Below are 23,825 nucleotides of genomic sequence, written 5' to 3' on the forward strand. Positions count from 1 at the left end.
TGGAAGGAAATGTTGTCTTTTTCTATTGACCTATTTTTCCTTTAGGGTCAAGTATATAAGAATGTGAATTATTTCATTGTAATCAATGATCCAGTGTTGAAGAGAAATTTTCAATTAGAGAAACGTCCAATATTCTTTTGCTTATCTTGAAAAGAACATTCTAGTTTGACCACTTTCTTAAAAATCACTCCAAAAGGGAAAAATAATTTTCTACCAGAGGAACATTGCTTAAGAAAAGGCAAACAAAAACTCAGCCAGCTTTACTTTTGGATCAACCTGCTGTCCAGTGGTTTGTTATTAAATTAGCAGAGCATTGCTTTTGAATTGACCATCATATTCTTCAAATTCTCTAAAGCTGTTTATGAAGTCATGATGTTCTTCCATGTCTTATTTTCCTGCCATGTCTGTCTGTCTCATATTTCTGAAGAACAGGTGAATAACATGGAATAAATAAATATACAGATTCTAGCTGGAAATTAAGCTGACTGTTAAAGTAGTTGGGTAGTTTTGCCAGCACATTATTTTAGCAATTTTATTTAGGTTGAGTTATGACTTAAGCAGAGGTGTAGCAGTCTTTATAAGCGTGTCCTCTTCACAGGCTTATGGAGTGACAATCTCTTTGTTAAACATTCACTAAAGCATTTTTCTGTACATTAATGTCTGACCTTATGCACATTGAAGCTAAAAGCACAGACCAACCAGCCTGGGAGATTGCAGGGGGGAAAAAAAGAATGCTTGAAGGAAGAATGAGCTAAGCTGATCGTGTATATATCAGGCTATACTTTATTTCACTATATATATAGTGAAATTTTTCAAAGAACATTTGGGAAATAGGATTTTTATCATGGTTCAGTTCTTCTCTTATTTTGAAAATATCATAAGTATCTTTGCACTACTTCAAAAGTGGGGTTTTTTTTTCATTTCTACAATATGTGGATGAAACTATTGAAGCTACATAGAAATCTTGACAACAATAAAGTCTAGAAATTGGAAGTAGCAGTGATCCCTATAATCCAGTAACATCTGTCTTAATACATTTTTACTTATTAGAATGGAAAAAAAGGTGGATCTAGCTGAATTTGGCTACAACTTGAAGTAAGAATCTGCAGTAACAGAAAATGATTTTTAAACTTTATTTACAGTAGTTTTTTTAGTAGACCAGACTAAAGAGGCAGGTGTTTAGCTTAACAGCCTTTCCTTAACTGAGTCTTTTCTACTTGACAAAAAAAGTCTGTCACGGTTTAACACTGGCCCGGCAATTAAACCGAATAACAGACGCTCTCTATTAATCTCTCTCTCCTCCTTGATAAAGAAAGGAGAGAGAATAAGGGAGAGAGACTTATGGGTTGGAAACTAAACTACACAACTTTAATGAACAGTAATGATAAATAGGAAAAATTACTAAATATATACAAATATACAGGAAAATGGAAACCACATTCCTCCCTCCTTTCCCCCAATAACTCTCACGTCACCACCGAGGTTGCAGGGCAGCACTGGGAAAGTCCAGGCTGGACTCCTGGAGTGGGCAGCAGTTGGGAACCGGAGGCAGGAACACACAGATATGGGCTGGCACAGATCAGGACCACAGGCAGACGAACGGACGGGATCCTTCCAGGATGCCGGGTGAAGGAAGGGAAAAAGGGAAATCAGGAAATCCAGAAGTCTGGAAATCTGGAAAAGATCTGGCTCGGCCCTCGTGATGCCTCAAATTTATACTGAGTGTGACGTATATGGGATGGAATACTCTGTTTGGTCAATTCTGGCATCTATCTTGTCTGTTCCTCCCCAAAGGAGGGCTCAGGTGGGACCTCTTTGTCCTCCTGGATGGTAAAATGTTTTCCTCAGAGCTGAGCAGTGTCCTTGGCTCTGCACACCAGTCTCCAGCAGTAACTATAAACATCAAGTGTTATCAATCCTAGAAGCACACACTGTCTGAGAAATTTGCTGTTAATTTCAGCAAGTGCAACTACTTACAAGAGACTTAGCTAAAAGCAAAAGTATAAGACAGAAAATCACCTTTATCCTGGCCCAAACCAGGACAAAGACTTTAAATATCACTGAAGAAGCTGTTCTAGGGTTGGAATACTGGTTAAATCTTCAGTGGGGAACTCAGCAATTATGTAAGGGCAAAAATGTAAGGATCTGTATGAATTTTATCACCAATAAAAATTAATGAACAATACAGAGCAATGAAATTGTGTAAATAGGAAAACATAATAAATCAACTTCATCCATTATTACTGTGCTGGCTGGCTTCCTAATCTGAATTTGCTAAGGGTCACTGGAACATGAAAATTAATTGGAATTAATAGAATCTATTATATGTGGATTATTATTTTTTTAAAAAAATCATTTAGTACCATTGCTGAGTTTTTCATAATTTATATTCTTATGAGACTCTTAGAATAATTATCATTTATTAAATTATTTCTTTTTAAAAAAACTACACAATACAGTCAATAATGCTTTGGAAAAAAAAGGTGTAATTATCTGTTAATGAGAAATCTTAAAACCCGGGCATATTGTTTCCTTTAGGGGATGACTGATTAAGGACAGTCTCAGGAAGTAGTAGGAAATGGAGTGTCATTTTTTTTCCCAAGATCCACGAGGCATCTTGATTTCCAACTCTTGAGAAGAAAAGCTGCAGTTGTAATTCACAAGCACCTGCTATGAGATCCTAACATGCTTGCTGCTGAATGGATCCTTCAGTTCTTTCTCTTTTTTACAAGAAGACCACATTTTGTTATGTTGAAAACTTTCCTCAACAGCCTTTTAATTATAGGAACAAATTAAGTAAATGCTCACTGATCATCATAATTATATAATACCTATATTATATACATATATGTATATAATTTATAGCAGGTAAAGACAGGTACAATGTGATCTATATATTCAATATATTCCATATTTTCTTCCAGAAGAGGAAAGAGCAGGAATTTCTTTTCCACATAATGTTCAAATGAACAATTTTATAAAATTCCTATTAGATTGTTCAGGGTTAATTATATTTTTAGAATTGGACTGAAATCTTCCTATCAAAGTCTAGAGGCAAACTACAGCCAGGTTACCATTTTTTGTCCTTCATTCTTTCAAGGATGGACTCCCTGCTGCTTGTGCAATGACCCATGTGGACCCTCATGCAGTAGCTTTCAAAGTATAAAATGATTGTGTTGAAGAACTGGGGAAATTATCTCATTGCAAGTAATTTGGCAGAAGGATCTGCCCTTGGTTTCAGTAATGAATTTACTGTTAGGAGATTTTGGGGTTTGTAAATGTGTGTGGCAAGCAAACAGGTGACAGCCAGGCAACAGAAAGAGTTTTATTTTCTTTGGAGGCTTGGGAAGACTGCAAGAAGGTTCTTCAAAAGAACACAGAGGGAAACACAGGGAGTAATTATTCACTTTATTCCTACTGAAAAACAAAGTGACTTCCATTGACTTCCATGTGGTGGATGGAAAGAAATTTTTTTTTTTTTTGCCAAGCATTGTGATGATCTAAACATTGTCACAAGATGTAAAGGGATCTTCTTGCCCTCTCTCCTTTCTTGCCCTTTCTTGCCTTCTCTGTACTTCTGGTGGTTTGGGCTCTGGTGCTGGCACAGGAGGGTATTGGTCATCATTACAGACCAACCTTGTGTAATTTGCTGTGCATGGTTCATCTTTGAATTGCATGTTATTTTTACTGCTCTTTGAGAAGATAAAAAGATTGCAAAAAGATCTCAGAATAGCTGCACAAATCTGTCCTTTGCAGTGCTGGGTTCCCACAAACCATCTCATGGTGAAGCTTTTGTTCTTTTAAATACAATTTATATCCTGCAAGTGGAAAGCAAAGAGAAAGGGTGAGGAGGGTCTGGCTCATTACTTGTATTCAAATATTGCTTTATTATTTATAGAATAATTCTGCATTTCAAAAGCATGTAGGCAGTGTTAGAAAGAAAAAGTTATTTCTGAAATCAGTGAGATTTCACATTTGCAGGGCAGTGTAGGTGCCTCATTCCTTCAGCATGACTGTGAAACTGTGGAAACTGAGTTTGATTTTTGAGTATAGTGTCATGCTTAGGTTGTTGTACTGCTCTGTAAATGTGATTTAAAGCTGATATATTGTGTTGTGCATTGAAAATTTCTAAGATGTACCAAAGAAAGATCTAGAGAAGTAGTCCCAAAGAGAGTTCTGGTTCAAATTGGTTCAAATTGAAATGAATGGTTTGTAACTGAAAGCACTTGACTGTTCTTTCTATATATCAATTTCATTTTGTCTCCTCTTTTTGGATTATCTGGTAATCCTGGGACTGCCTTAGACTCTTTCTGTATTCTAGACACAATAAGTATAGCCATAGCAACATACATATTAAGGTATTTTCATTATTGATAAAATTAACAAACCTTGTTAAATTATTTTTCTAACTTCACAATGTGCTATTAACTAATTTCCAAAGCACAGGAACTAATGCCATTAAATAATTTTCTTTTTTTATTTGAGAATTGTGATCATAAGCCTACAGCTTTAATTTTCACTAGAAATTAAACAAGGTCTGATCCTGGGGAAACAAGATTGCTGCATTAATCTAAAAGTTTGTTTTACCTCATTAATTATCCCTACAACTTCAGACATATATTTCCCTTAAATTAAAAGAGAAAACCACGTATATTTAAAGTATATTGCTGAATTCTTTGAGAGGATTGTTGCCCTATGTGCCTTCATCATTTTATGTGTTAGGATGTTAGTCAGAGGATCTTCAAATATTTTTATTCTATTTTAGTTTGAGACTCTCTTGTATTCTAGATGAGTGCAGTGCTTTTTGCCTGAAAGTGTAATATATGAATGTTACTGTAATAGTGGATATTAAGATAAAAATAGGTGCACTGTTATAAGTACCATGCTTTGTATTTGTTATCATGAGGTGTTTTAGTCAGTTTGTAACTGCAGTTAAACAGAGGGAGACAGCAACTAAATTACATAAGAAATAGTGGTTAACTCTTTCATTAGTTCTAAATCATTTAACTGGAGTAAAAATCTGAACCTCTGTAAGATGATGAGGTATGGATTGTGCTATTTGTGAATCCTGAGTTGAAGAAATGGATATGGAAACGAGGTGTGTTGGGTTTGCACCTGTGTAATTGAACCCAAATATGGCCAAAGGTGATTATAGATTATCACTTAATAATGTCAGCATCAGTATCAGGATAAGTGGTTGGTATGAAGTGGAAACAGCCATGAAATTAAATTATGTTTTCCTTTGTAGGTGTGTGTTCTCTTTTCTCTCTATTAGCAGTGAGGCAGTGCCTTGTTGGGGCTGTAAATCCAAGGCTTCAGTAGTAGCTTTGTATTGAACAAGGTGCAAGACCAAGACATAGAAGGGTTGTGACCACTTAGAGCAGTTGCATGATACAGATGAATCCTCTCTGCACTCTACACACCTTCTTAAAGGTCTTTTTTTTTTTCATCTATCTCATTTAAAGTGTTTAAATGTGTTTTTTTTTCCCGACGTTAATGCCTAGGTTTACATTTTGCAAGACAGAGGATTCACAGCTATTATACATCAAACTTATGTATGCAACAGTTTAATAATTTAGCAGCTCAAACTTAAATCTTACCACTTGCTTTGGATTGTATTTTTTTGACATTGAACTATGTTCTGGTAAGCAGTTGTATAGAACTGGAAATCATGTAATTTTTCAAAGTTATAAAATATAATGCTGCTACAGGCAGGGGAGAAAAAAAAATCTTGTATTTAGTCACAAGTGGATTAGAAAGCCTGGAGATGTTTTGCTTGTTTCTTTCTTTTGGGTAAAAAAGGATGTTTTAATGGTACAATAACTGTAATTAGGATTTATGCTTTGATAACAGATGGATTCATAGGCTGATACTAACTAGAAGTTTAGAAAATGTACTGTTGCCTTTAAAAAAAGAAAAAGAATAATAAATTCATTTCTACTGTGTAGGATTTTCTCTTGGCTTCAGGCAGAAAAATAGGCAAAATCAAATCTTTTCTTACATACAGGACCTTGTGTATATTTACCCACCAGTTCATTTCTCTAAAAATACATATTTCATTCTACTTCAGCAACAGAATTTCTTTTCTTTGTTTTATATGGGCTCTTGAATGCTAAAATTTTTATTTTTAATAGCTGGTCATGGGAGCCTGAAATATAAGTGTGACATTATTGGGCCACATTATTCTTTTTCTGTAGACTTAGGTGCTATGAAATACTGGGTGTTTTGAAGGTGTATTTGCTATGAAAAGATACAAGCTGTGTATTGCTGGACCAGATGTCACAGAAACCTGAAAAAGGTTAAGTGTGAACGGGATCAAACCAGAGAAAAGTGACCAAGAGAAATGTGTTTGGTTTTGTTGTTTTATTTTTTAATGCGGATTTACATGATGACAGCTTTAATAGTTATTTTCTGAAAAGGGTGCAGTATAGGTAATAAATTACTAGGTTCAAACTGGAGCTGCCTAAAGAGGTAATCTGAAACTTCAGGAATGTTTACTAATAGGTAGAGCATTTGCAGTTTCAGACCATCCCTGAGAATTGTTGTCTTTAAGGAAAGGAAGCTACTGCTCAGGGTTTTACCAAACTGTGAGACTGTAGATTTTAATTTTTTGGTTTTTGGAGTCATTTACAAAAGGAGGCAATGCCAATTGTCTGCAAGCAAATTAGTGTTTGCAGGCACACACGTTAAACTGCATCTTAATATCTAGATGCCAGGTTTTGTACACATGGGCATATGTTTAGTCATACATATTTAGATAAATATCTGTCAATAGAAAAGACTAAAAACCACTAAAAACCACCCCCCCCTCCCCTTGGAATAGAGACAACTTCTGGCTTGCTGAGTCAGAAAATGTACATGTTATGCATGACTAAATTTTATGGCTTAGCTTCTAGTTTTTTGAGGAAGGAAATGATCAGATTTGAATGAGTTATTACACTGACCTACAGTGACTATTTTCTATGGAAATTAAGTTCAGGGAACTGGTGTTGCAAAATTGAATGAAATAGTTGTGCAAATTCAGAATTAGGTTTATTGAGGCATCTTAATGGAAATAAACATGAGTAATATTTGGTGTCTATCATTTTATTTGAGAGCTCTCTGAGCAAAGCTATAAACAGGTGAAGAACTTTTGGTGGTGTATACATGGAGCTAGGCTAATTTCTTAGTGAGCAGTAGTAAAAAAAACCACATGGAATTTACTACAGTTCCCAGCAATTTGTGATAATCTGATTAATTTCTGTTTTTTTTAGAAAATTAGCAGTAGGTTTTAGAAGTACATTCTAAATCCCTTCTGCATTTTTGTCAAGTATCTTGGAAAGATCTGAGGCTCTACAAACACCATAAATTATTGTATGTTTAGTATTTTGGGTCTTAAGATACAGCATATTTGTATAGGAAAAATACAAATAGAAATAACACAAATAAAAATAGAAATAAAAAGAAATAACACTGCCATGCAATAGATGGAAAAACCTCCAATGAAAATGTTGGGATCAGGGATTTACCCTTCAGCTTTTCTACCTACTTGAGTAATGATTCTACTTCATGAACTGATTTACTGCTGATTTAACAGTCTGATTGATAAAATATGTATTTTCTAACCATTGACACAATTACTTAGGAACTGTTTGATACAATTGATTGGTGTGCACTAAAAGCTCAAAGTTTTCAGGCAGGCAGTGGAAAGCTCTGAAGAATTTGAATGAGTTATTGGATTGGGCTCTACAATAGAGCAGGATTAGAAATAATGCTTATTTTTCACTGTTAGTTTGTAACTGTAATTTTTTCAATTCATCCAATTCTACCAGCTTTTATATTTTAATCTTAAAAGATTTGGGAAAGTCATTTGTTCAGACCTGCAGTGGTAGGTCAGGTTACTTGGACACAAAAAGTTTGGGTGTCTGATTTCCCAGGCTAGGGTTGCCTTTCTCACTTTCTATTAGGCAGCTTTTCACAATGGATTGCTGCTTCCTTGGTTAGTTTATTTAATTTTTTAAAAGTTATTACAGAACCCTGCACTTTCTCTTTTATACTGTTGAGGAATATATGTCAAATACAAATCTTGTCTTGGAAAGGTATTTCAGGTATTGCTGCTAACCAAAAATGTAAGTGTAAGGATTTGTAGCACAGTGGGTGAATATTAAATGTAGATAAATTCATTCTGACTTCTTGAAAACTGTAATAATACACCTGGAAGACAGCTGTGTATCCATGTTTTATGGAAGCTTAAATGTTCCATTACTCCAGAGATCTTCCAGCTTTTAGAAGCATAAATCCAGGTTTCGGGTTCAGCATTTTGACAATGACTCGTTTGGAAATCATGTGTTCTTTGCAGCTAATTGAATCTTGATTGATTCTATAATTCCCCAGCACAACACCATGAAGTGCTATAAGACTATTGCAATGCTACAGTCATCTGAAAGCTTCTTAAGAGACTGATGGAACTCTGTCACTCGACTGTATCAAGGTGTTTGCTCATTGGAACCTGTACTTTGTTACATGATGGTTCTAATTCCAGCAAAAGTCAAGCATTCAGTAAAGTTAAAAACTGGACTTTTAGAAGTAGGAAGGTGAATCTTAGCTAGAGGAAGCTTTTTAACTAGAAGATGGAGGGAACTGGAGGAAAAAAAAAAAAAAACCCCAAAAGACCCCACAACAACAAAAAAACATGAACCCAAAACCAAAACAAAAGACACATGGTAAAAAAAATGTAACTGAGCAAAGTGGGGACCCGAAAATATTTCTGAAAATCAAGTATTTTTGCATCTATTTTGTACTGATCCAGTGACCCAGAGAGGAAAGCAGTCCAGGTCTGGGGTAGGATCTGGGAGTTGGATCTGGAAAGCTGACTTTCCATGGGCACAAATGGAACAAGACCTGGAACAGGGCTTGGGAGTCAATCCTGGGCTGCTGCACATTGCTTGAAACCTGCTGACCAAAGTAGGCTTCCTTCTCCCATACTCTGACTTAGGTTAAATCCTTCATTTGATCTTAACTTAGCCTGGATATAACAGTAAATGTGAGCAGGATTGTCCCCTAATTGCATACCTCTTAAGCTGTCACTGTAGATGGGTCAGGGTACAGCTGAATGGTGGTTTTGTGTTTCAATGGACAAAGCTTCTCACTGCCACCTCTGAATTAATTCTCATTCACCCTGTTCAAGATATGAATTCACAGATATCTGAACTTCCAGTGAATTACATTTTGTCTATTTCTTTCAGCAATGAATTAGAATGAAACCAGGAAATCTATTTTTTTTTTTTTAATAAGGCTATTGCAGTTCCATGCATGTAGGTAAGATTGGTGATCTGGCTTGTGATGGCATTGCTAACTTTAAGGACATGAAGTTAAATTTCTGCCTACCATTTCTAATAAGTTATAGCTACTTACAACTATTTTGAATTGACCTCTGATGGTTAAGCACTTCAGATGGAAAGTGAGGTGGACTCACTCTTCAAATAGAAATTAGTTTAGAGAATGAAAATTAAAATCCTTTATTAACAGTCTAAAGCATCACAGAGCATTGTTCCTAATAGTATTAAGTGCTTAATCAGATTAAAATGTTTAAAGTTTTAAATATCTAAGATAGCAATCAAATATAACTGTCATCAGTCCCTGACAGCAGAGCCAGTGTCTGCTGAGTTGCAGACCTGTGACCTCTAGATAAGTTTCTATACACAGAAAAATATTTATCTTCCTACTATGACCTTCCATGCACAAGACATGAGCCATGGATTTGTTTCCTAGGGAACTAGTGAGTGAGGAAAATCTATAATTAGATCTGTGGGTTGTTTGCTACAATTGGGAATTGGGTGCTGAGAGGGTTCTTAAAGTATCCAGAAGTATTACAGTGACTTCATGTAATGAACCAAGTTTTTAAAAATGTCCTTCATAATGATATTTCTGTTTTAGATATCTTCAATTAAAATTTTGAAGTACTGTTGTAGAGTACTTACTCCTCTAGCTCATTTTAACTGCAAAATATTTTCCAAAAAAATCAACTCAGCAAATTGGTAGTTAAAGCAAAAATAAAATTAGACAAGATCTTCCAATAAATTTCCAACAAATTTCTTCAAATTAAGAATTCTTTATTTTCATGAGTGGTTTTTAGGTTAGATATTCTCTCCAGCTCAGTTTTTCTCACTTCACCACTCCAATTCACTTCCTCAGATGGGCTTCTCCAGCTTCAATCTTTTTATTCTGCAATTCCCATTACTCTCCTGGCTGGAAGTTCCCACTTAATTCAGATCTTGATTTCTTTCTTTGTTGCATGCATAGATCTAAAGATAACTTCTGCAGCTAAGTCTCAGGGGCAGTAATTTTAGCTTCAGGGAGAGCAAGCCACTAGATGTTTTTACATTCCCCAGACAACCCAGGGCAGACTTCTCTGGACCATAGCAGCAAATTATTTTATCCAGGGCAGAGATGCTGCTGTGGTGCTTCCAGTCTGCTGCTAGATCAAGAGTTCCTCTGCTTTCTTGAATGCTGCAAAGCTTTGAGTAAGAAATTAAGACTTTGCTCTTATTCAGAATAGATAGTACTGTGAAATACCTGAGAAAAATTACTGTAAATTGGCTCTGTTCTCCTTTTTTCTCCCACTTACAGACTTTGCTACGTGTGGGGTGATGACACTTCATTTATTCTGTGCCACGTCCTGAATATCTGCAATTGGAAAATATTAAATATTGTAATGGTGTCACTGTGTTTTTGCCCTTTTGGATCAGTGATAAGTTTGCATTAAACACCTCTATAAATCAATTTTTTTCTTCTTCTTCTATTAAGGAGCATCTTTTGAGGTTTTTCTTCATTTAGTGTTGTCAATCCCAGTCAGATTTTTCCTAACCAAAGCTTTTGAACTTCTCCATCTGGCTGTCACTCAAAAGACAGAGGTCCTCAAATTCCTTCAGATAACAGGGTTTGTTGCAAGTCAAGTAACCTAAGCAGCAATTCAAATATGGTTGTTAAAGGTCTACTGAAAGGCCAAAAAAATCAGGCAGAGAAATACCCAGGCCTTCCAAGACAAATAACACTTCCAGGTAATTTTCCTTTGACATTACAAAAAAAACTCTGTTTACAAATTCTGTCCTGTCAGGAGGAGGAGATTGCTGTGTGCTGCACCCAGGGTTTCCAGATACCTATCTGAAACTGACTGCTACTTAGGAAAAGGGGAACCAAAAATTATTTGTAATGAATCTTCTTGCTCTTTGTAAATTAAGAATAAAAGGAAACTGAAGGATTACCTGCAACAAAAGCTAATGCCCATCTTGGTGTGTTCATGGAATCACTTTATTTCGATCCATGAGCAAATGCTCACTCTTAGCTATTTATATTGCTTCAATCATTAAACTGGGTGCAATTGTAGATGGAATGTGCAGGCTCCAGTGCTGCAAATCTTTTTTCAAAGGGAATTTTTGCACCTGTGTAAAGCTACAATAAGGAACCCGAGACTGAAGGGACCCACGGTGGGTTCACAGGGCTTCCCCATGCATAAATTCATTCTGGTTCATTTAGACACCTGTGCATCCTACTAAAAATCTGATCTGAATTTTGTAGGAGTTTATAGGGTAATTATGATAAAAGCCCATCACTGAGAAGATTTTTTGGTTGAATATCAAACATCAGGTTTTTGGTTGATTATTCTAAAAAGACTTCAAAAATGAATACTGATAGTGAAACTCTCAGTCATCAGTTAAACTGATAGTTTAATTATTGTGTTATTTTCATACATCAAGATATTTTGTTGAAGTATTTATCCATGGAATTTGTTAACCTTGGCACATCTCAGATTTAGAACTGTTTTTATTCCAGCTACTAATGCTGATAGTTCTGATGTAACCAAATAATCATTGGTGGAGCAACTTTGCTAGGAAGCAGAGCCAACAGCCAACAAAATATCAAATATAACACCTGCATTCCAAGCAATCTGAGCTCTATTTCTTGTGTGTAAAGTTCTGAATATGATGCCAGGTAACCCTATGTGCTTTAGTTCTCACAATGTTCTTACATTTGGCACTTCCTGAGATGTTTTCCATGACAAAACTCATGGTTAAGATGCTAAAAAAACACCTTTTGAGAATATTGGTGCATAGTTTCTAATTTTCATAATTAATTTCATTTCAACTCCTGATTATTTTTGTTTTATTTCCACGTTGCATCTCTGACAATTGGTATAAAGCTTTCTACATTCAAGGCATTAGTACAGAACTAAATACATCAAAATTTTATACAGCTAATAACAAGGCTTGAGTTTACAGATTCACTATTGGAATAATAAATGTGTCCTTGTTTGGGGAAACTTTTTCTGTAATTCCTGAGTTTTAAGAGAACAAATGCATAGGAAGGAAATATGAAGTAATTGCCTAATCTTGTAATAGTTTTGCCCTAAATCATTGAGTGCTTAATGTGTATGTTCAAGTGCAAAATTCAGACACTTTGCAGTCATGTTTCACACAGTAGAACCTGAAACTTGGGGATCTGATAAAGCAAAAAGATTCTTAAAGTTTAAAGTAAGTGAAGTGTAGCTTTCTTTGATGAGTTAAATCTTCTGTTGTCTACATAACTTCTCTTTCTCTGTGCAATATATATATATAAATGTATTGTTGTTATGACTGTCAGCAACATCAAGCAAAATAATAAATATTTGTAGCTGATAAGACAGAAGATAACACACACCTGCTCTATGAAATGCAGGGTTTCCCAGCTTTGATTCTCCCAGAAATTACAACACTCTGTGTTCCTTTATCTCATCTCCCAGGAAGCTGGGGCAGTGCTGTCTATTCCTACTGCTGGTCACATTTCCCTTTTCATTCTGTGCTTGTGGTACTGGAATGCTGTTCCAGTGCAAGCACCAAGATGATAGTTTCAGCCTGCCTGCCTGCCTAAAGCTTTGCAGTGAAACCTCCTGGTCCAGGAGATTTATACAGCTTTGGAAATCTTGCCTCATGCATAGACTGGAGATTGAAAACTGATGGGGAAATGTTCTGAAATTTAGAACTCTGATATTGCCTGCACTATTTTATTTCATAAGCATCTTTAATTGATGAAGATCTTGTCTAGTTTATTTGAATTTTACATTTATTGTTCAGACTTGTCTACATTAACTGAGCTCAGGTTTTGAGAGCAGAATTTGGCTCCCAAGCTAGTTTAACTAGTATTTAATAAATTATTGAACTCTGCAAGTTAGGTGAATTGGTTTCTAGCCCCAGTTTGTATGTTTAGTAATGAAGCAGTTTCTGTTGGTTGGTGCTTTTGAATAATGATGGGAATATTTTACATTTGTTTTGGTTGAAAGATTATTTGAGTCAGTGCAGAGCAGATGGAGCCTCTGACTGTAGAGACTGATTTTCAGTATGGCAGGACAGAAGTCTCTGGTTAAATATTTATATGATTTCTAAACAATTTGCCCAAACAATTGTTTTGCTCTTGTGGAGCATAGTGATTAAAGGAAAAAATAGTTCCATAGTTCCAATAGTTCCAAAACTCTTAAATATTCCGTGGATAAATTTGCTCTCTGGGAGGCAGGAAGCACCAGAAACAAAGAACCCCCCAAAAAATCAAAAAAACCCAAAACCATGAGAAAGACAATGTAATGCTCTGAAACACCAAATACTGGGGCTTGAATCAAATATTCCTTGGTTCTCTAATTAAAAAAAAACAACCTGATATGAGTGGAGTGGAGAACCTAATTTGAGTGAAGAACTATGGAATTATGGAACTGGCTGAAGAAGCACTTCTTAAAGAATGAAACTGGTAAACTGGTGCTTCTAAGGGGGTTGTGAAACCCTCTCTCTGGTTGTACTGTGGCAATGTGGTATTTTGGACCCTTATTTCTTTTCTTCTCTTGAGAACACTTGGGTTTCCTTTTGTGAAAAACCCCTAGCAAGAGGGAGATCACTTTGCTGGGATCACATTGCTGAGATGAATTTTGCTGGAAGGGATATATAATGTCAGCTGAAAAGCAGCACTTGGTAAATACATTTGGGCCATGGTTCAGCAAAAAGGAAATCCTAATAGCACAGTAATATTCTGTTTTCTTGAAAACATCTTTTAGTTGAGCTGAATTGTACAGTCTCTGCTTTAAAAAAAAAAAATAAAAAATGCAGGTTTGTCTTGTGTGTTAGATATGTGGTCCTGGCAAGGCTAGCACAGATTCTCCACAGTTTTCACTATGTTTATTCTCTGACATATCCTTAATGTGGGAAGGTGTTTTCAGTGTGGGAAAGTGAATAATGTCTAAGTCTACATCTATTACTGTCACTTGGATTCTGAGAGAGGAAATGGCCTCCAAGAGTCAGTGTTATTGTGGGATGCTCTGCTGGCATCTACTCTGTGCCATCTGCTCCTGCAATGCCAAGGCCTTTCTGAATTTTGAGAACAGATCATGGGAAAATGAAACAGGTAGAAACTGGGAGGCCAGATGAAGTGTGGCTGCCTTATCTGTAATCCTCAGGAGGGGGGTACTTGGGTCTTTGCTACCTTAACTGGACTTTTCTGAGAAGGAGGAATCTTCACATGGAACACATAAGCACTGTCCCAGAGCAGACATTTTTAGTGTTAGAAGCTGCAGTGAAGTTTGTAAAGCTGTGAACACATTATGGAAATCAGTGTTTCTCTCTGGGCTCCAGGTAGTAGTGACTATGGGAAAGTCACTTAGGTACTTTCCAAGGATGAAAATTGCATCCCAGAGTAAACAATCCAGCAGAAATTATCTGGCCTTTTTTTTCTCAGCCAGGAAATGGGCAAAGCATTGCTGTCTAAATACACGTTAAGGTAGGAAATTTTCATATGAAGAGTGCTGTGCTGATGGCAGTATTCAGAACACCAATCTCGTCAGAGGAGATGTCACACAATCCTCCTGTTCTTTCTTTCTTGCTCTTGTCGAAGCACCAAACCATATGGCAAATTAAGTCTGATTTTTATTAAACTTTTCATTGTACTGAGCTTAGCGTGGACTGGGAAATGCACTTTCTTTGAACTATGCAGCCATTAGAGAAGCATCTTAATTAGGAGATGGTAATGATCTTCCTTACATTCCTGGGAGTATGGAGCTCCCTCTTGTGGCTAATCAAACATTTTAAAGAATCCTGAAAATCACTTTTTTTTGTGACCACCTTGAGCAAATGATTCAGGTACACATGGAACAGTTGTAACCTGAGCTTCTCAGAAATATTTATCAAGCACAAACCACTGTCCAAGAGATGGATGCATAGATGGGTGAACAGATGAGAGAAAAGCATCTGCAGATACTGGAACAGCAAATGTTCCTGAGGCTGCTTCCTGAGGCTGTAAAAAAGCTGAATGGACACATCCAGCCATTTAGAAAAAAACTCTGCTGGCTGACAACTCTGGTTCTGTGCATTATACACTGAGGAATGTTTTACAGCTAAAGTGGAAATGAGCTATGGGACGTGTTGTAGCTCCAAGGGGTACAGATCTTTCAGATGTCACATTGGCATGTCTTGCCATCAAACTCAAGGTTAAGATCTTTGGCAGATTTGGAGTTGAGAGGAAATTTTCCCTCTGGTCAGGTTTGCAAGGGACCCTTATTACTCTTGCTATCATTACACTCCTGCCTTTTTATCTAGTGTGAAAAATATCTGTGTATGATGATCTGATATTTTGCTAATAAATTTCCTTGCACAGCTCGTGTTTTGCTTTCATTCCGTGGCTTGTTACAACTGGGGTATTTTAAAATTTGTCAGAAACAGATAATGTTTGATAGCTGGGATGAAAATAGCTGTGGTGCAGACATCCCAGATTTTTGTGCTGCCCTGGGACTGACTTTAGGCCTCTGAACCCACTGCTCCTGTAGAGGATGGGAAGGGGCTCTTGTCTTGTGATGAGCCTCAGAAATCAGTGCAGGAGGTCAGTTCATCTTTTCCCTACAAAAGGGAGCAATGGTTGTGACATTGCAAGATTGGAAGCATAGCTTTATGTTTAAAAAACCCAGAAAGGCAACATAAAAAATACCAAAAAAATGAGTTGAGCAACAGGAAACTTTTCAGTAGGAGCCATTAAATTTCAATTTCATTACAAAACCTGAAGTTACAAAGTTACTTTGCCCTTTAGTCACCTGCAGGGTTTTTTTGCCTCTGTTTTGGCATAGCATACTCAAAATTACACAAGAAATCTTCCTCCATTAGTGAGTGTTTCTTACTCAGAAGGAGGTAGGAAAAAAAAAGGCAACCCAAGGTTTTACTCTGAAATTTCTCCCTTTCCCAAAGGGCATGAGAATTGAAACTTTATCTCAGAGAATGCTGATTTCCTATTCATAACTAGTGGCTATTTTTTCTCAATTAGAATAAAGGAATAATAATTATGGAGTTCAGTCAAAATCTCACTACCCAGTAATCTGCAAACCAGCATTGCTGCACCCACAGCAATAGGGCAACAAGTCTGCATTTCCTCAGGGATGTTATTAAATACCCTGAATATTTATTGTCTCAAAATGGGAGCAGGTCCAGATTTCTAAGGCTACTTTTTCCCTTCCTCTTCCTGAGCTGTAATTCAGCATATAAATATTTGACTTATTGCTTCTGCAGAAAAAATAACAATATAAAACTGCTAGAAACAAAAGAATATGAAACAGCAGAGGGGAGGGATGGCCTGGCAAGTTTGTCAGCCTTAAAGAGCAAGATTCATTTCTAAACCTTACAGATTCTGGTGCACAAGCTTGCAAAGCATGTGGCTTATAACAAGTGCAGTGAAGCTCTGAGAGTTTACATATGCCACAGTCACTAATATGAGACAGCCTTGAAATTGGATTTTTAGGGATTTTTTTCATGTGTGGAAATAAGGTAGTGATAGTAACAGGGAGTTTCAGTAAACATGTGTCTGTTTACACACAAAGATACAGATAAATTTGGAAAGTGTAGGAATTCCAGCTGTGTGACTTAGCAGAGTTCTGGGCAGGATACCCAAATATTTTCATGAGGATTTTTTTCCCTTGGCTTAAAATCCTGAGAAAGGAGTGTAGAAGGGCATGGGGCAAAAAAAAAATAAATAAACCAATCTGAAAGTAGTATATTTTGTAATGAATTTATGGGTAATGAGTAATAAAAAAGGACTGACTAATCAGAAAAGAATGTGTGATAGCTCTCTCTTATTCTGAGTTGTGAAATAAGTATGCTTTATGCCAGTAGAATGAGTTTTTTGCTTTTATTTTTTAAAATATGTTTGTTGCTGTTTTATCAATATAATTGAAAAAAAGAAATAGAACTAAATGAAATGTCACATTCTAGACATAGAGTGACTACAGTAGCAGTGGAATAACAGAAACTTTAAGTAGGGAAATAGAAGACAGTAGGGATAAGAGAGGAACTGGCTAAGGACAAGGGCTTAGGAAAAGAATCCACAATGTCTCCTGAATGTTTGAAACCATAATTTATAATTACATATTCTATATTACCATGAACCATATATTAGTTATGTGTTATTAACAGGGATTATAACTCATCATTAGGTAACAGATCCAAATGGTTTATGTGATTTTGTGCATGATTTTCAAAGATATTTATGTTATATCCTGTAACTTGTTGTGTTCTGCCATGCAGGTTGTCAGCAGTGAAGGGACAGGGGGAGCAAAGTTTCGACTCTCTGGCAGGGGAGTAGATCAAGACCCAAAAGGCATCTTTAGAATTAATGAGATCAGTGGGGATGTCTCTGTGACCCGAACCCTTGACAGAGAAGCAATTGCCAATTATGAGGTGAGTACTCACAGCAATAGGATCTGTGCCTCTGAACTGGTAATTTCAATGTGGTTTTGCTTTAGAAAGGGCTGCAGTCACTGCAGCTACTGCTCTAGAAAACTTCCAGAAGAATTGTTTGCTCTTTGGGAATGGTAAATGTGTTTATCCTTACATGCAATCAAAACTCTTCTTTCTGCCTGTAATTTCTGTCATTGATCTTTAGCAGAAATGCTGTCTGAACAAGGTGGATGCATTTGATTTGTGAATACTAAATTATGTTTGGAGAAAAGCAGATGATTTTGAGAAGTTGAAGCCATGGTATTAGGTGGTTATACTTTTTCTATTTTATTGTCAAGCGGTCAATGGAAAATACAGCTCACCTCTATTTTTAGTAATGGATATCTTTTAATAGAGAAAAAGAAGCTTCTATTAATATGAAAATGTTAGCAGATTCATCTCTGTCAGGTGTATGGCTCCTACAAAGACTTTACTCAAGATTCTTTTACTGTCAGCAGGGGATATATTTCTCCCCACTGAAATTCTAACAGATGATCTGCGCAAGCTGTAAAATAACTGTACCACACTGTCCTGAAATGCAGAGTATAAAGAGAAGGTCAGTCAATTCATGTTTGCTATCTAACTCTTGAGATATACAGTTAAATAAATGGTGCCTTGCCACTTCCATATAGACGAGCAGCAAAATTCAAAGAGCAAAATGATTACTGCATTTGCCTTCTTCCAGAGCAGGAGGGATGGACCTCCTCATCCTCATCCCCATCCCCATTCCCATCCCTGTCCGCATCCCCCATGTGAGGCACAGGCTCTGGTGACAGATGGGACTGCCATCCTTGACCTCTTTGGTTTATTTTCAATATGTTTCTCTCCTGCTCTGTAAGTTTGTGGGTTAGATGACTTGTCATACTTGCTCTAACAGCTCTGCAAAGATTTACCATATGTTGGTTTTTAACACTTAAACATCTATTTCTCTTCCACATCTACAGTGAAATGAATGTTAACCACTTGCACAGGATTTATGGTAGTTCCTGATGTCCTTCTTAAAAGAAAAACATTGCAGTTTCTCTTTTTAACACTGTTCCTCATCCTCATTTACCAGCTGTTTCTTTTTTTTATTAGTGGCTTTCTACCTTAATGGGTTCAGCATAAAACTTGAATATTTTTTACTGGAAAATCATAGTAGTCTTTTCAACCTACTGCATCAAACCACAAATGGCCCTTCCCTCTGATCTGGGGAAATATACACTTAAATGAAGACAAAACCATTTCCCTGGAAGAACCTTCTTGAAGCAATGCAAATGATATACAAATAGTGCAATGTAGTAGATTATCCAGAGCAATGTGAATGTATATCTTAATGGGCTGTAGTGATTTCTAACATGTTCTATAGCACTCTGCTCAGCATGCTCACAGCCATCCTGTTGTGTAAAATGTAGTTAGGAAATTCTATAGGATAACCCTCAACTTGATTACTCTGTTTTTGAATCTAGCCCATTATTTTCCAATAAAAATGTATCATTGTGTCAGGAAGGCAGCAGGGTTTTGGTTTTCCTGGTTTCCTTGGTACACTGAAAGATGAATCACCTGAAAGGTCTTTAAATTTATCTCAAAAATTTATTTGTTTTCTGGTTTTGTTTGAGCACTGCCCAATGTTGATGTCATGAAAAAGCAAGTTCAATGAGCAAAAAAGGAAAGAAAAAATAACTTCTTTGCAAACCATCTTACTATCAAGTAGATAATCAGTGGTGGGGCAGGAATAAAAATATTATTTGCAAGTAGTAATTTTTTCTTTTTTTTTTCTTTTTTTTTTTTTAATGTGCATGAAATATGCTAAAGAAATCACTTTTGCCAGTGGAAAAAGGGGGAGATGTGTCTGGTGTCTTATACCCTGTGAGATGTCTTCTTAGATGTCAAAGATTATCAGTGAGATTCAGTTTTAAGTGAAAGCTTTTCCTAAAGGGCAAGAGAATCAGATGATGTTCTGCCCAGGAAAAGTGTGCAGTTATTCCCTTTTTCTTCTAAAGAGTCCTGATAGGAATTCTCTGAATCGGAGTGAAGCAGTGGAGCTACATAGAATGATTTTATTTTGGAGCTTTCTATAGCCTGTTGCTGAAACTGATGCTCTGAAGAAGGGGCTTAAGCAGAATTTGGGAATAATATTGAATTGTTTCTGGGCTGGTGAGATAAGAAGATAGCCTAGAGCCCATATTAAATGAGAGTAAAAGGTGTTCAGTTGTATAAATACCTTCTCAAAATCAGTGTTTTTGTTTTCTCTCAAGGTTTGAATAAATAAGGCTAGTTAGAAATATCAAACAACGAGAAATCATTTATTTATTTAATATTGAAAAGTGCAGATCTGTAAAAAAAGTAACTTGCTGGGGAGATTTAAGGTGGATTTTGTACTCCAGATCAGTCAGTCACTCACAATTTGCAAACTCTTAGTAATTTCTGCAGTGCTGAGGTCACTTCAGATCCATAGTTCTTTCTGATTCCTGAAAAAAAACCCAAAAACCAAAACAAAACCAAAACTGAGTACTTCTAAAAAGATCTGCAATAACAGAAGTAAAGGATTCCAGTGACACTGGAAGTCTAATTGTGATAAGTGCTGGTAAAAGAATTGTGAATTAGGAAATAAAGGTTCAAACAGTACCAGTGAAGGCTGACTGAAAAACAGTGGTTTTGGGGCAATCTGTTAATTAAAAACAAAGCTAATTTTGAGAGCCTCACATTTACACAGATAATGGATTCACAGGCAGGATAGTTCCATTCAAGTAATAGGAGGAAGAGTTGCATAAAAGGATTGCCATGCCTAAAAAGACAAAAATTGCAATGTTTATGTTTTGTTCTCTACTCCAAGCTAGGGAGGCTCAGAAGAAATGGGAACAACGTTCCATTAACTTTTTACAGTTGATGCAAGAGAACTTTGTTATCCTTTTCTTGGGCACAAAATAGAGCCTGAAATTGTATAAATTTGATTCCAATCATTTATCATAATTCCTGCATCAGTGAAATCCCCTTCTGCAACCCCTTTAAGCACCAGTGGCAAAGTGCCAACCAGTCAAGAGGGAGCTTTCAGGATTTAAAAGGCTGTTGCCATCATTGATGGGCTTTTTCATAGCTGCTTCCCAAGTGTAAATGTGAGAGGGAAATAATCAGAAAGTGATCCTTTGCAAACACAAAATGAAGAAGCTTGATAAAATTATTCAGTGAGAGTGTGCAAATTAGAGCTGTGACCAAATTTACCTAGGCAATTTGAACTGTTAATGAAGAGTTAGTTTCAATTATTTTTTTTTAAGTAAAGAGCTTTATTTGCTTTAGAAAATACTTAACAAGCAGAGGTGTGAAATCAGCTTTCAGCTTTTTTTTTTTCATGACAGATCACACTTCTGTGAAAGGATGCCTTACAAATGGTAATGACAGAGTGAGATATACAGAAAACTTTGCTAACAGATTGAAAAGCAAGTTAGGACTTTTCTTTTTTATGTAGTCTTGTCTCTATGTGTTGCCTGACAAATAGACTGAGAACAGGGTAAAGGATTAAGAGCAGTCAGCAGCAACCAAATATCTGGTGTGAACTGCTCCAGGTTGTTGTTACATGAGACTGCTCAGACTGTGACTGATTCAAACATTTAGGGGGATGCTCCAGTCCTCATGGACTCTATTTACTCTGCTTAATATGGAATAAATAATAGAAATGCTTCACTATCATGAAAACAACTAGCTTGGTCTGGTGTCAAGAAGTGTTTTGTGAGAAAGATTTTTAAATATTTACGTGTGCTTTGCAGATAATGAAAGTATTACTAGGGAAAAAAAAAAAAAAAAAAAAAAAAAAAAAAAAAAAAAAAAAAAAGAGGAGCAGCTGTAATTTATCCTGAAGAGAAGAATGAATTTTTCTTTCTGTGTAAATCCATTTTAGTGCAACCACTAAATTTGAGAATGATTTATCATACCTTGATGCTGAATCTCTGCAATATGCAGTGTAGAGATATACAGACAGCACACAGAAACATGTTTCTCTTTGAGAAGGAAGACCACAAATTTGTTTCTACCTTCAAGACTTAGCCTGAACTGTCTTTTAGTCTCTGTTATCTGCAGAATTGTCTGAAATGTCACTGATCTGCTCTGTCTTGATCTCAAAACTGTCGATGTGGAATGTCAGACCTCAGTAATCTCCCACTAATATACTAGAAAAAAAAAAGAAATATATATTTATATAAATGAGCTGTAGTTAAATGAATTGACATAGAGCAGGAAATCCTGGCAGAGAAAAAAACCTCTGTAGCTTGCAGTATACATGTATAGTGGATGAGATAATCTATATGGGGTGTTTTTTCTTTATATTGATATATTTACACATATAACTATTAAAGTGTTCAAATGTTGGGGCACCAGGTAAATTCAGAGAGGGCTGTTTTGAATTATTTTCATATTTTGACTGCAGAGAGAGAAATGTTTCCTGAGAAAGTGCCATTAGGTTGTTGTCAGACAGCATCACTTGAAACTTAATGGTCCCTAAGCAAGCTGATGGTAATTGTTGTGCAAAAGAGGAAAACACATCCCTGTGAATGCTGAAAATAATGTGCTGGTGTTGATAGGATCTCCAAAAACCTTGAGCAGCCTCTCAAAAGGCATTGAATTCCTTCTGCTATGGCTGCACATGAAGGAACTCTGCAGGCTGCTCTGGATCTTGAGGTAGGCATCATCATCTTAACACAGCCTCATGTCTCTGCAGCTGCACTCCTGTCCATGCCATGCTCACAGATTATCATTTCTATAACCCAAGGTTAGCACAGCATCAGCCTTAGCATCAGAAATTGGTTAATCTACAGTTGAAACTCAGTTATGCTGCTATTATGCCAATATAGGCATTTCCATATTAAAAAAAAAATCAGCTCTTGAAGATGAAAAATGTGGGAAATTCATAGATTCTGCCCTAGGAGTAACATTACACCCCTTGCTGAAACTTGCCCTGTGGACAAAAATTTTGGAGCAGCCAAGTTGCCCTGGAGCTGCAGGATGTTGTTGGGGTTTGGCCCCCAGGAGTTTTGGTACTGAGAGCTCCATCAGGAATCTCATCCCTCAGAACACTTCAGTGCAGCTCAGCAGAGCCCAGCTGAGAGGCCTTGAATGGATTTAAAGTGTCTGATGTGGGGTTCTGTATCTCAGTGTGGGGCTCATTAAAAAGCAGCTGTTGGTGTCTCTAATCTCCACTAAAGCATTCTGTCCACACAATGGCATTCTGCTCCCTGGGACTCTATGAATCTTAATCATTTAACTTCAAAACCCCATTTTTTATCTAAAAAAAGTGATGCATTGGTAAAAAAATTGTTGCTTCCTATTCCTTTGTATTTTGACATAGAAGGTGGTTTTTTTAGGATGCCATAAATAGAAGAAAAAGACCTATTATTAAATGATAATTATTACTTTTTTTAATGGGAGAATTGAGTAGTAACCAATATTTCATCAAACCTGGAAGCAGAAACGCAACAGCAGGGACAAACCCAGCAGAAGCCAAGGTGTAGATTTTTTTGATGACATCTGTATGGGCTGACTCCTGAATTCATGGGCAACTTCTTGGCATTGATTGTTTACCAAGGTCAAAACCAAGATGGTCACCTAACTGTGTCCTTAAGTCAACTATTTGAGCATATAAATTTTACATAGTCTTATTTTTTATAAGTAGGATTTAAATAATTGCTTGCACAGTGGGGATATAAATAGGATTTCCAGCTACTGGAAATTACCCTTTTAGTCCAAGGTTGGTTTATGGGATAAAAAAGAAAATCTGACAGGAAATGAAGTTAAAATTCATGTTATTTTTATGTATATTCTCCCATTTTGCCTTGGGGGAACAAGAAATCTATTTTATATAAACTCTCTAATTTTCCATATCTTGTTCATTTTTACTGTAAATAGTCTATTCAATACCTACTGTAGATCTTAGTGTTATGAGATATCAGCAGGGTTCTGTGCTTCATTTCAGAAGCCACGAGCATCCTCATCTCATTTATGTGGAAAGCATATAAAAGTCAACAGTTAGTTTTCTTGGAGGGTATGTGCTTTATTCTTAGATCTGAATGCTTGCATGGCTTTGACATTCCTGCTGCTCAACAGCACTCA

General features: G+C 36.4%; 1 protein-coding gene across 1 annotated transcript in view; it reads left to right on the forward strand.

Moving 5' to 3' along the window:
• The window catches only part of CDH13 (cadherin 13), a 407,424-nt gene that overhangs the window by 182,259 nt on the left and 201,340 nt on the right, over positions 1-23,825 (forward strand). The window contains exon 5 of the mRNA XM_030457618.1: positions 17,556-17,708. Coding sequence (XP_030313478.1) covers positions 17,556-17,708 — 153 coding nt within the window. The remainder of the gene's footprint in view (positions 1-17,555; positions 17,709-23,825) is intronic.

Source organism: Calypte anna, chromosome 11 (genome assembly GCF_003957555.1).
Source record: "Calypte anna isolate BGI_N300 chromosome 11, bCalAnn1_v1.p, whole genome shotgun sequence".
Classification (NCBI taxonomy): Eukaryota; Metazoa; Chordata; class Aves; order Apodiformes; family Trochilidae; genus Calypte; species Calypte anna.